General features: G+C 36.3%; 1 protein-coding gene across 1 annotated transcript in view; it reads left to right on the top strand.

Moving 5' to 3' along the window:
- Positions 1–13,588, top strand: part of LOC131047041 (protein SCO1 homolog 1, mitochondrial) — a 57,034-nt gene that overhangs the window by 40,155 nt on the left and 3,291 nt on the right. The window contains exons 5-6 of the mRNA XM_057980839.2: positions 2,134–2,223; positions 2,719–2,851. Of these exons, the coding sequence (XP_057836822.1) occupies positions 2,134–2,223; positions 2,719–2,851 (223 nt within the window). The remainder of the gene's footprint in view (positions 1–2,133; positions 2,224–2,718; positions 2,852–13,588) is intronic.

Genomic DNA, 13,588 nt, shown 5'->3' with positions numbered 1-13,588 from the left:
AAAATTGAATAAAGGAGGGAAAATGGAATTTGAATTGCAGATTTGAAATTTGAATTTGTGTTCGACCTTAGAGGGTGTTAAAATTGATAAAGTATGCCAATTTTTTGGATATGAGCAGAAAAATACAGTCAATTCCGTCTCCTGAAATTTTGGAAAAAAAGCCGAGGTTCGTGGCGAAAGTGCACAAGGTCCGACCAATTTTTTTCAAAATTTTCAAGGATGATAGAAATTATGATTTTAATGCAGAATCGAAAAAAAATAGCTGATTTGGAGATGTCTACATCTATCAAATTTGTAGTCAAAGGTTGAAAATAGAAAGATCTTAAAAATTAGGGTTTTATGATTTGACAACTGAATTTTCAAAGGAAAGAGACAGATTTGAATTGCAATTTGAAATAGAAATCAAATCTGAAACAAGCAATTAAAATGTTCCACTTCACAAGCTTAATTTCTTCAAAAGGAAAAATTAGGGTTTTTATGCAATTAACCTCTAAAATTTGCAAAAAGATCAAACTTCCCACCTAGGAGAGAGAAAGGAAGCCACTAGGATGATTTTCACTTGGAGGAACTTTACATTCAAAAGAGGGGTTGAATCCACTATATTCAAATCCAAGGGAAACAAGGATGTGAATTCCAAGTGGATTGCAAGGGTTGAAGCGTGGTTTGTGCTCTTTTGTAAATGAGAAAGTTGACTTGTTGACTATGTGGAAAAGAGAGAAAATGAGTGAAATGAAGAGCTACCAGTTCAGGATCACGTCGTAACTTTGGATCTGAGCTAATTTAGACTGATACGGATCTGCCTTGCAAATTTGGAGAAAATTCGTTGGGACCGTGGCGGGAGCGTACATGATCCTCCACAAAATCCGCGAAACGAAAAGGGTTCTTCCGTCTCTGCAAATGAAGCCCAAACCTGCAATTATAGCTGCGCACCTGCAACCTACACACATAAAAGAGAGGAAAAGGGGGTTGTGGATAGGGGTTTGCCTCAGTCAAACCCCGGTTGAAGAATCAACCTTGAAAGAAAGTAATTGCAAATGCTTGAATGTAAACAATGGAAATGTATACCTTGTAGATCTGCAATTTGTCGATGATGATTGCTTTGCTTCTTGAATGTAATCACAAGTGTTGCATGAAATGGCATGTAACATGACAAAACCCTAACACACATACATGCTTGCAAATGAATGTTGTAATATTGCTCCAATGGATGAATGAAGAAGACTTGAATGCTTGATGTATATCATCCTCTATGCTTGCTTATGATCCACTTCACTTGAATTTTGCCTCACATTCCTCCTTATGCAAATGAGAAAACCAATTCCCTTTTATACATGCCTCTTGAAGATTAATTCATCTCATAAAAGGCCGACATTGGGGAGATTTAGGATCCTGAAGTGTAGATGGGGCCGAGGGGACCTATCTTGGGGCCACCCTAACCACGCCCCTGTCTTGCCCTATCTTGGGGCCAGGACATGGTCCTGAGGCTATCTTAGGGCTCAAACAGGAAGGGGTCAAAGGGTGAAAATGTAGAAACAGGTCTTGTTTGGGGAAGAAGATGTCGTCGCCGAGGTGAGGACCTAAAATGTGGTTAAAATAGCAGGAGGCGCAATTTTATGACACTACATATATTAATAAAAAAAATGCCGTCTCCTAGTGCCCTATCCCCTATTTTTGAAAATTGCCGTAGCAGTAGTCGTCTTTGAAGTCTGCAAGTACCCCTGTCTCCTGGTAACCTTGGTATTATATGAAACATTCCTAGACATGGTATTTAAGTTTAAACTATAGTGAAAAATATCTCGTGATGCCTTTGTGAAGGGGCTTCAAAGTAATTTATTACCCATCTGATATACAATTTTACATCTGATGCTATTTAGGATGACAATTACAATACAATATTTTCTTGCTAGTGTGGTCTTTAAAAAACGATTAGTTATATTCTCTTTGATGTACAGCTGGAAAATTCCTTTTTGACTTACACGTATTAATTGCCAGCTTCAAATTAAATTAGTTTGTTAATTATAATTTTTTAACGTTTATTATGAACTTTATATTTTATTCATTGTATGTAATGTTTAAAGAGTTTTGATTTACTGGAAATACCATTTGACAAAATCTCTGTTTTCTATAATGCAGAGGAAAAAGCACATATGGAAGTTGTGCCTGTCTTTATTTCTGTTGATCCAGATAGGGATACGGTTGAGCAAGTCCGTGAGTATGTCAAAGGTAATTTTCTAGTACCAATCTAAACTTGGTTCAAATTGTGTTTCTTGATTATGCACAAAGTAGACATTGTTTTGACTTTTTCTATCCGAGAGCTTTATTTTAGAATGTGATGCTTGCTCACTTTAGCTTTATTGTTGAGCTTCATCATTTATTTTATAGTGCCATTCTTATCACTTGCTTTTAGCAATCATCCAACGTTGAGAGAAGCAGATGGGATGCCATGTAAAACTTTTGCCTTCGTGCATATTTGTCATGTTTGTCTTGTATATTTTTGAAAATAATGCTCTCTTTGCTGTAATGGGCTGGAGTGAAGTTTATTTTAAAACAATGTGGTCTTCAAATGCTCATATTCTGGTAGAGGATGATTGGATTGGTCCATAATGCTTGGATAGGTTGTGGTCTGTGTAATGATTTGTTACTTCAATATAGCTTGAGATTGATTTATTCAGAGAAATATGTAGTCAATTCTTAACTGCTGTTTTTGCATGATTCCAGAATTCCATCCGAATTTGGTAGGTCTAACAGGAAATCAGAGTGATATAAGACAAGTTGCTCGAGAATACCGAGTTTACTATATGAAGACAGAGGAGGAAGAAGATGATTACCTTGTTGACCATTCTATTATCATGTATGTAGAATCTCCCATATTCATGTGCATTTAGTAATTTTTTTTAGGATAAAATAATGTAAGTTATTGCTTCAATGATGAAAATGATGCCTGCTAAGTTTGACTTCTAGTTATTACTATATTCATATTCTCACCATTCTTCAAAGCCTACACTACTTTTTATATTTTACTTTTCTGTATAATCGATAATTTAAATTCAAGCCCTACAGTCATCCACAATCATGTGGGTTACATTGACACTACGTTAGGGATCCATACTGTAGGACATACCCAGTGCACAACACTTTTAAATTTGTAGAACATAATGTGTTATAAGCAGAAACGAATAATGCTAAATAATTGTCCAGAAAGTAAGAATATCATTGAGAGGTAAGTTGGTAATGTATAGTAAAACTATTTAACTGTAACCGTAGTTTTATAAATATGCATGATACACACACACACACACACACACAATATGACTATACAATGTTCTAGAAGGTAGAGAATCATTATGGAAGATGAAATGGACGCTCTTCCAACGGTGAGTAGATATGTTTTGAGAGTTTTTATTCACATATTCCTCCTTGACACAAACATAATGGCTTGTATTGTGTACATGTTCTTCAAATTAGAAAGGGAGGCTCCCTATAACAAAAAAACAACCCAATTTGAACAATATGTACTTTTTAACAATTTTTATTTTGTTTTCTTGGATGTTTCATGCTCATGTTGAACAAAACTACAGGTATGTGCTTTGGATTTGCCTAAGTCAAAAGGCTGATATGCATTTCAATTTAAGGCAGAAGGTTTTTATGTTTTTTTACTGACTCAAAATTCTACAATAACTTCCATGCTTATGCTGTTCAGCTAAATGTAGAGATTAAGTAGTGTAAGTACATAAAAACTGAATAGATTTAAATACAAGGACAAATGCTTTGGTATATGTACGAAGTCACAATTCCTAATTTTGTGTAAACCCACAATACAAAACTTTCAAAGTGACCAAAGCAATTTAATTTACCTTGGCACACATACAAATGATGTTAAAATGTAATGTCTCCATTTTAGCCAGTTAATAGATGATGCTTCGTTAGCCCATTTTGCCTTGATCCCGAGGGCTAACCAAGACTCTGCACAGATCAGTTAGGGATTTGGCCTAGTCGATTTTAGTTTCAGGCCAATCGGAGGTGTTTTGATAGGGTTTCCAGATACTTACTATTTATAGTAAGTCAGCAGTGGCTTAGTGGCCGGAAATATTTGATGCATTTTATAATGCCAGTATTTATGGTGATCATTATTTGTCATCAGGTTTGCAAATTTAATGAGCCAATAATTATTTGGGGAATTAAGTTAAAAGTTACTAAAGTTAAATATAAATATTTAACTTTAAGTGATTAATAAATGCTGGGACTAATGTTTAAAGGGAAAAATTAAAAGTCCCCTTACAATGAGGAGACATAAGGGGATATCAATATTTTATTATGACATTCTTTTATCCCACATTTATGGTTTATTGGGAATTGGGCCCAAATGGAGTTATAAATGAGAGCTTTTAATGCTGATTGAGATATCTTGGAAATTGTGGTTTTTTTGGAATTTGAGTTTCTTGGAGAAATCTGGAGATTTTCTCAGGCATTGGAGGATGTACACCCTCCCTTGCAACATTTCCTACACTTGTGAGAGACCAGGGTTGGGAAATTAAAACAAATTTGGATTGAATGAATAGAAGAGCTTGAATGCTCAGTTGGAAAATCGCAGTACTTTGTGAATGGCAGCCTTTTAAAAAGTTCAGTGCTGAAGAATGGTATAGCAGGTTGTTAGTGTCATGGAAGAGGGGTTCGATACATCTTGGTTCAGCTTTAATATGATCCTCAGGATAACCTTCAGCCAGTCCACATGGTTGCCACTGTTGCTGTGTTCAGGCCGCTTCAGCACATGTAGCTGCGTGTTCTTCTTTGGCATGCACTTTGAAGTGGAAATCAGACATTTAGAGTGCCGCTAGTGTATGTGGGATATGTATTGCCCAGCTGCCACTGTGAGATGATCAGCGCTTTGGCTGGGACGTGAGGAATGTGGGAGTAGTTGCGGACTGCAACAGGTCATCATTATGGCGTTTAGCCAGCAGCTGGGACTTGTTCTTCAACTGCAGGGTTATGACATGTTCTTTTGAGTTGATATTGTGTTTGGGATATTCTTTCACCGATATTGTGTATTTATGATGGAGCTGATTTGTTTGAATAACCTGTGATAAGTTGATAACAACATACATTAGAACTGTATTACTTTGGAGTTTGAAGCATTATTAATTCAAGGACAGTTTGAGTCTTTATTGCCTTAAGAGTTAAATTGAATGAGCTTGTTGATATTCATAAATACTGGGATAAATACTTGCAAACTATTATGCCAAAACGCACCAGGTATTACACAAACAGCAGACCATTTCATTAAGGAAAAAAATCAGTACACAAGATGAATGCATGGCAACTGTTTGACAAAATTACTCAAGGCTGTTTGGAAAGAGATTGAAGCAAATAGGGGCAGCCTATTACATATAATGAAATGTCCTCTTTTTGTGAATGCCCTAGTTTCTGCCCAAAATCACAATTTCCAAGTGAAAACAAGAAATGGAATAGGTTTAGTGATATCATTTACCCAATTGAGACCCTGCAAAAAGGTTAGAAACCATTTTTAACACAATTCATAAAATAGACTTTCTTAATTAGGAACATGAAAAGCAAAGGTCTTTTCTACTATGTTGGAGACATTAATTTAATCATAAGATATCTATAATCTATTTGGGGAAATTCAACCACAGGGAAACTAGAATAAGGTGACTTGATAGGGTGCTCTACAGATCCTTTGCCCTAGGTCCAAGAGCAGATATACCTTACCTCTTGGCCTCATGTGGCCCTTGCCATCCATATGAGGTGGTGTACCTTGTGAGGTGTCCTATAACCGTTCCCCTTCATCATGACATCCTTTTCCACTTCCTATGATTGGATTCCTTATCATAGTGATCCACCAGGATAGAGAATTGGGGTGCATTTACAATAGGGTGTCCCAGAAATCCTTCCCTTCTAAGCCCACGTGAAGCACTCCTTGTACCCCCTTGGCCTCACGGACCCCGTGGTGACCATCATGAAGTGTAATGTCCCTTTTTGTAAATGCCCTAGTTTTTGCCCTAAAATCACAATTCCAAGTAACTTTCCAACTAGGGTTAGGGACATAAACTTAATCATAAGATACCTCTAACTTATTGGGCAAATTCAATTATAGGGAAGCTAGGATAAGGTGTCTGAGAGATCCTCTACCCTAGGCCCAGGAGTGGATATACCATCCCTCTTGGCCTCATGTAGCCCTTGCCATCCATATGAGGTGGTGTACCTGGTGAGGTGACCTATACTCGTTCCCCCCCATCTTGCCATCCATTTCCCACTTCCAATGATTGAACTCCTCGGTGTGTTAATTCACCATGATATAGAGGGATGAGGTGTATTCACAACAGGGTGCCTTGGAAGCCCATCTCTTCTAAGCCCAAAGGCAGTGCCCTTTGTATCCCCTTGGCCTCATGGGACCATTTGGTCACCACCTTGAGGTGGTGTACTGAGAAGAGTATCCCATTGCCATACCCTTCTTGTAATCCTTCATTTCCTCTACCATGGCTGACTTTAATATTCAGAACATATAAATAATTCTAGTATTATGCATGTGTTTTATGTTGGGAATTAATGTTCACATAGGTGTTAGGAATATTGCATCATTTATAGAATGCATATAATAATTAGGTTTGGTAGATTTTGTTTAATAATTATCATATTGGTGGTATGTATATGTGTCTATATTGAGTTGTTAAAACAACTTAATATAACTAGGGAAATTGTTTTTCAAGATTTGTATAAAATAGGATTTGTGAATCCTATAAATATGTAATGTATTTGATTGAAAAATAAGAAGCACCACGTATTATTGTGTGTAAAATATTTGCAGCTTCATTTGTCTCTGATCAGATTTCTTATCATTTTACATATGATAATCAGACATAAGCAACAGAAAACCATTAATCAGTAGTGAGCAGATACAAATAATATTCACTATGCTATATAAGCAGTCATAAACAGCAATGTATGGTTAATCGATAATATGTATGATGTATGTATGTATACAGTATTTACTATGTCATGTACAGAGTCTCATACCAAACTATAGTATTGAACTGAACTGCTGTGTATTTCAATATCTCTCCATTGGTGAGGGGAAGTCATGTCTATTTCCTATGGTTGCACTGGTAGAGGGAGACATGACTCTTCATTGTTTAACCGCTGGCCCTTTCAGAACTAAATGCTTACCTTTGGAGTTGCCTTAATTATATGTTAACCAATCTGCCTAGTAATAACGCATTTAGCCAATTGTTTTCAGTAATTGTGTGCTTGCTGTCATTTAGGAGAGGAAGCGATTAGAGTATTGTACTCCTCAACCATGAACTTTATTATCCTTTATAGCCAATTGATCCTTTGTATTGCTATGGTTCAAACTAGGTTGCCAGAAAATTGTGAAGTCGATATTCTGGTCATTGGTGTCTCTTTGATTTATTTGTTTTCTGTTTTTCACCTTGCTTGAAAAAATAAGGGTTGTTAATAGACGGTGCATGATAGTCTGCCCTTCCCAAAATTGCTTGTCCTTAAGCACTGATTGTTTTGCCAATAAAGTGTAATTCAATGCATTGCAGAAATAATAGACATGACAGAATACGTCATGACAGAATATAAAGAAACTCAGATCTTCATTGATTCATAATAATGTTAGTACAATGACAATGACCATACTAACTCTGTCTCCATGACCAAGGACTCGCTAATATATAAAGGTGACCGGTCAGTTACCCGGTGTCAACTGTCGACAACCGACGGGTTAACTGCCGTCATTAACTCTAATTACATTAAATGTCTTATTGCTTAATTACCCGACAACACTGATCACTTTAACTAAATTTTCCCAATGTGAGGATTCCTAACTAACCCTTGAAGATTTGTAATCTTAAGAGTTGTTTTCTCTCATCAATTGTAATTGTAAGAACTGTGTTTGGTTGATTCCTCATTGAGAAGAGGATTAGAAGCATGACACACATCCATGACCGTTATAGTCCTTTTGGTTTACTCTTGTTATTCTCATATTAACTAAAAATATAGAGCCAAACACAAACCATTCACTTGAAAACACAGAGTATTCACATGAATGTATGAAGACATGAAGCATACACATGAATATATGCATTGCTAGACCTTTCTTATTGGCTAGAATGCATTAACTGATTTATCTTTCACCTGGAGGCTGGCAGGATCATGCTCTGATACCTTTGTAATGTCCCTTTATGTAAATGCCCTTGTTTTTGCCCTAAAATCACAATTCAAGTAACTTTCCTACTAGGTTTAGGGACATGAACTTAATCATAAGATACCTCTAACTTATTGGGGAAATTCAACCATAGGGAAGCTAGGATAAGTTGACTCGATAGGGTGTCTTAGAGATCTTCTACCCTAGGCCCAAGAGCGGATATATAATCCCTCTTGGCCTCATGTGGCTTGTGCCTTCCATATGAGGTAGTTTACCTAGTGAGGTGTCCTATACGCGTTCCCCCTCATCTTGCCATCCATTTCCCACTTCCTATGATTGAACTCCTTGGTGTGTTAATTCACCATGATAGAGGGATGAGGTGTATTCACAACAGGGTGCCCCGGAAGCCCAAAGGCAGTACCTTTTGTACCCCCTTTGCCTTACGGGACCATTTGGTCACCACTATGAGGTGGCGTACCTGGAAGAGTACAACATCGCCCTACCCCTCTTGCAATCCCTCTTTTCCTCTACCATGGCTGACTTTAATATTCAGAACATATAAAGAATTCCAGTATTATGCATGTGTTTTACATATAATAATCAGACATAAGCAACAGCAAAACATTAATCAGTAGTGAGCAGATACAATTAATATTCACTATGCTATATAAGTAGTCATAAACAGCAATGTATGGTTAATCGATAGTATGCAGAGATATAATTTGTATACAGTATTTACTATGTAATGTACAGAAGTCTCATAGCAAACTATAGTATTGAACTGAACTGCTGTATATTTCAATATCTTATAGAATGCCAAATCTGATTCCTTCAATGTCCCTTCCTTGGGTGTTGGAGTGGTTATTTGTATCCCTCCATCAGTGATGGGAAGTCATGTCTCTTTCCTGCGGTTGCACTGCTAGAGGGAGACACGAATCTTCATTGTTTAACTGCTGAACCTTTCATAACTAAACGCTTACCTTTGGAGTTGCCTTAATTATATGTTAACCAATCTGCCTAGTAATAATGCATTTAGCCTATTGTTTTCACTAATTGTGTGTTCTGTCATTTAGGAGAGGAAGCGATTAAAGTATTATACTTCTCAAGCATGAATGCTATCATCCTCTATATAGCCAATCAATCCTTTGTATTGCTATTGTTTGAACTAGGTTGCCAGAAATTTGTCAAGTCTCGTAAATGAGACAATTTTCTGGTCATTGGTGCCTCTTTGATTTATTTGTTTTCTGTTTTTCTCCTTGCTTGAAAACAGTTAAGGGTTATTGATAGACGGGGCATGGCATGAGGTGGGGTACCTAGAAGAGTATCCCAATGCTGTTTCCCCTCCTTGTAAACCCTTTAAACCTCTGATGTGGCTGATTATAACATTTAATCAAACATACAAAGAGTCCTACATTATGACATTTTCCTATATATATAAGCAATCGTATAGTAGTGTCATTTTCCTAGACTGTATATACATTATTCAGCAGTGAGTAATCATAAACATATTCTTATGCTATGTACATCACAAGAAAACCCATACCAAATCACAGATACAAGATCAAACTGTTGTATGCTTGAATTGGTTATCAATGTCAGATCTGATCTCTTTGATTGAATGAATTACTTTGATCGTATAACTCAAAGTATTGGTGAGTCATGATTAAGTGATGGTTGATTAGGTGATTGAAGAGTGATGATGTAATGGATGCTGGTTTCATATATTGGTGAATGATGATTCACTAAATGCTGATTTGATAGTATGAGTTGTTGATTGATTGTTTGCTTGATTTGATAATTGATGATTGCTTTTGTGGATCCATGAGTGATGAGTGATGATTGAATTAGTGATCATTGAATGCTTGGAATGATCTCTCCTTTATACTTTATTGGTGGAAGAGTCACCACCTTTCATACAAATTGAGTCACCACCTTTCATAACAATTGAATCACCACTTTTCATTGCTGCTTTTGAAAATAATATATTATTCTCCAATTTGATCTCCCTTCCATCTCTTCCTCAAATGAACCTTATTCCCTTTGTATCTTCCCGTGGGAGGGAGAGGTCATATCTCTTCATCTTGCCTGCCCTTTGGCAAGAGACACAACCTTTCACAATTTCCACCCTTTGAAATTGTACAACCCTTAGATGGACACGAGTTTTTTTGTTGGGCGAGTATTTATTCCATTGATTCTTAGAAGAAACTCGCCGAGTTTTTGGGAAAAACTCGCTGAGTTTTTGGTGAGTTTTTCACAAAAACTCGACAAGTTTTCAGCAAAAACTTGGCTGCATTAAAAAAAGAGGCCCAGACATGTTTTTTTTCAAGTCAGTCTCATTCTCTTCATCAGAATATATACATGAAATATAACATTTAAGTATAAGTTCTTATACTTTAAGTTATATTTCATGTATATATTGACAGGATGTTTGAGAGTGGTTTCAGATCTCTAGGAGTTATAATGCAAATTTTAGGTTTTAGAAGATTTTCTATATCTTTAGACTTAAGTCAAATTTCAGTAATCAGTAGGCTCCTATGAGCATTCTGTAGCTCTCTCTATCTCACTCACTTTATCTGCCTTGAATTCTAGACCTATCTATCTCCTTATCACTCTTCCTCTATCCCATCTCTCTACCACTCTCTCCTCTCTCCCCCAAGATCTATACCTATCTCTCTACCGCTCTCTCTCTCTCACCCTCAGACCCCTGCGAGGGGTGCTACCCTCAACCTCATTTTGGTGAGGTGGAGGAGCCACATCGCACTCCTAGGACCCGACCCTCTAGTTCTATCTCTCACCTAGTTTTCACTAAAGCTGGGAAGAGGAAGGTGTAAAATGTTTTGATGTAGTATTTACTTTTAGTTTTACAAAAACAATTTGCTATTTAATATTGTTTCAGTCTATCAGTCATCAACATTCCACAAGAAGATGCAATTTTGTACCCAATTTGCATTTAAATTAATCAAATATATATAGACTCAGCTTGTTTCTTTTGTGTGCTCATTTATTGAGTCATTGGATGCTTCTCCTCACTGAATTTTGCAAAAAAAATGCATTTCTAATTAAATTTAAGCAAATTTTTAAGTTGCCGAGTTTTGCCGAGTTTTTGCTGAGTTTTCACCAAGTTTTTTTGTTTGGGCCTTGGTGAGTTTTTGTTTTTGGCGAGTAGTTCAACTATGGTACAACCCTTCATAATTCTTGCCCTTTGGAAGAGAGACAACCTTTCACAATTAGTACCCTTTAAAAGAGTGCAACCCTTCATAATTTCTGCCATTTGAAAGAGTCACTTCTGTATCTACTTCCCATTCCTTTATTCTTTCATTAATCCTTGATTCACATCCTTCATTCATTTCTTTCCTCCTCCTTCCCCTTTTAAAATGATCCCTTCTCCCTCTTATATCTCATGTTTGAGAGTCACAACTCTTCATTCCGTGCCTTTTGACCATTTATTAACTTAATTACTTTATAATTATATTATATTATATTTTTATTATTTTATGTTTTGATTTATTATTATTATTATTTATTATTAACTCCTATTTCAAAATGGGAACATCACAAATTGTTGACCGATGAGTTGCTGACTTGTCTTTTGTTGTGTTAGCCTCTATGGAATTTGTCCTTTTTTGGAACCTTCGTGGTACTTGGGTGTTTTTTTCCTCAGTTTGGTATTTGATTCCTTGTTTGTCCCTTTCTACTGTGCTATTTTCTTATGCTCTCTTATGATTTTTGTTCCTAATATACAAGTTTCATCTGTTCTTGGTATTCATTGTTGGGGCAAATATGAGCCAGACAACCATGTTGTTGCAGATATGGCTTGATGGGAATAGTCTTTTTAGTCGATTAGTTGTTTCCACTCAAAAGCCTTCCATGTCCAGAAATATTCAGTTTAGTAATAACTTTGCCAAATCAATTTTTTACACAGACCCTGGTGTAATTGAGAATTCTCAGTAGCTTTGTTGAGTCAGGTAGCACGATGTATTCTCCACTGGCTGTTTTCTTGAGAGAGTACTCTTGCCAATATTCACTTGGAAGAAGTGGTTGTCTTATTTAAACTTGAATTGTACTTGGGAGGTCTTCAATTTGCTTGAATGCAGGGACAGCATTCCACAAATAAGTTTTGATTTTTTTCATAAATCACAGTCCACCTTGGAAAGCAGTTAAACACCTTTTCTGGATCAGGTTTCCAATTCTCATTTGTTTTTGGTGTAAGTCAAGCTACCATGAATTGACATATGCTTATCTTCTCATTCATCTTACTGAAAACTTGATCTGCAGTGAGGTTTCGATACCTAGGTAGCAACCATTTTCTTCCGTGGTAGGAAAATCAAGATGGCTTATGAGCATGTTGGTGTTTAAAATGGAGCAGGGCATCTTTGCAGATCTGAAATCGAATTCTAATTGGGGAAGGGGTTGGCTTTGATGAAAAGGCCCTGGCCTGCTCGAGGGGCCCTTTTGTGTGGCTTACTATTGAAATTAGAGAAGTTTTACAGTGTAAATTTGTGTCTTTGATGGCTATCACAAACCATACCAATTCTCTTCAGGAAAAATGAAGTAGATCACCAGAGTGTCTCAGAATATAGAAAGATGCGAAGGAGCATTACTTCTTTCACTTATGGTCAGGTCTGCATTTCTTTTAAAATGTTCATCAATTGATTTTGGAGTAATCAACTACTTCATCAAAGTTGTTTTCTTATCCTTTGGAAAGAGGATGTGATTGGTATGAATGAGCAGATCACAGTAAATAAATGCAAAGAAAGGTGGAACTAAGTAACAAGGATATATATAAGGATAAAACAAGACAATATACAACCTACTGCTAATTATATAATACTCAAATGCAATAATATTGAGAGGCATGTGGGTCCCAGTGGCAGGAACTGAAATTTGTCTGGAGTTTAGAACACACATGTTTTCTCTAATTTGCTGGCTGAAACATTTTTCATTGGAGAAGGTGATAAATATGTTATCAAATATTCTATTAAATGATAACATATTCAGTTAAGGGAAATGAATGTTCGTTCATTCTGCAGTCTAGTTAATCTATCTGTTCCAGATGATCCTTGTAATCAAGTCAGTAATGAGTTTCCTAACCTGAAACCTCCAATTGCATATTTGAGTGTTATTTTGTGGATTTCTCAAGTATATTGAGCTTAGTAGATGGAGATTCAGAGTTCTTATAATTATAAATTATGACAACAAAAGTATTGGGAAAATCATCATCCAGTATTTATGATGAATTCTTGTATGTTCATAATTTGTCTAGATTTCCCACTTTACTATACACTTGGGAACTATGGCATCTTAATGTATGTTATCAATTTACCAATGAATTTTCACTAGATAATTCAGTTTTGAAAGTGCCACTGTTTGCTTGTTCCTTTATTGATAGTTCACATTTATGGTTTCATCCATAGAATTGTGAGT

The sequence above is a fragment of the Cryptomeria japonica genome, chromosome 7 (genome assembly GCF_030272615.1).
Source record: "Cryptomeria japonica chromosome 7, Sugi_1.0, whole genome shotgun sequence".
Lineage (NCBI taxonomy): Eukaryota > Viridiplantae > Streptophyta > Pinopsida > Cupressales > Cupressaceae > Cryptomeria > Cryptomeria japonica.
The sequence above is the reverse complement of the archived record's forward strand: the minus strand, read 5'-3'. Positions and strand labels throughout refer to the sequence as shown.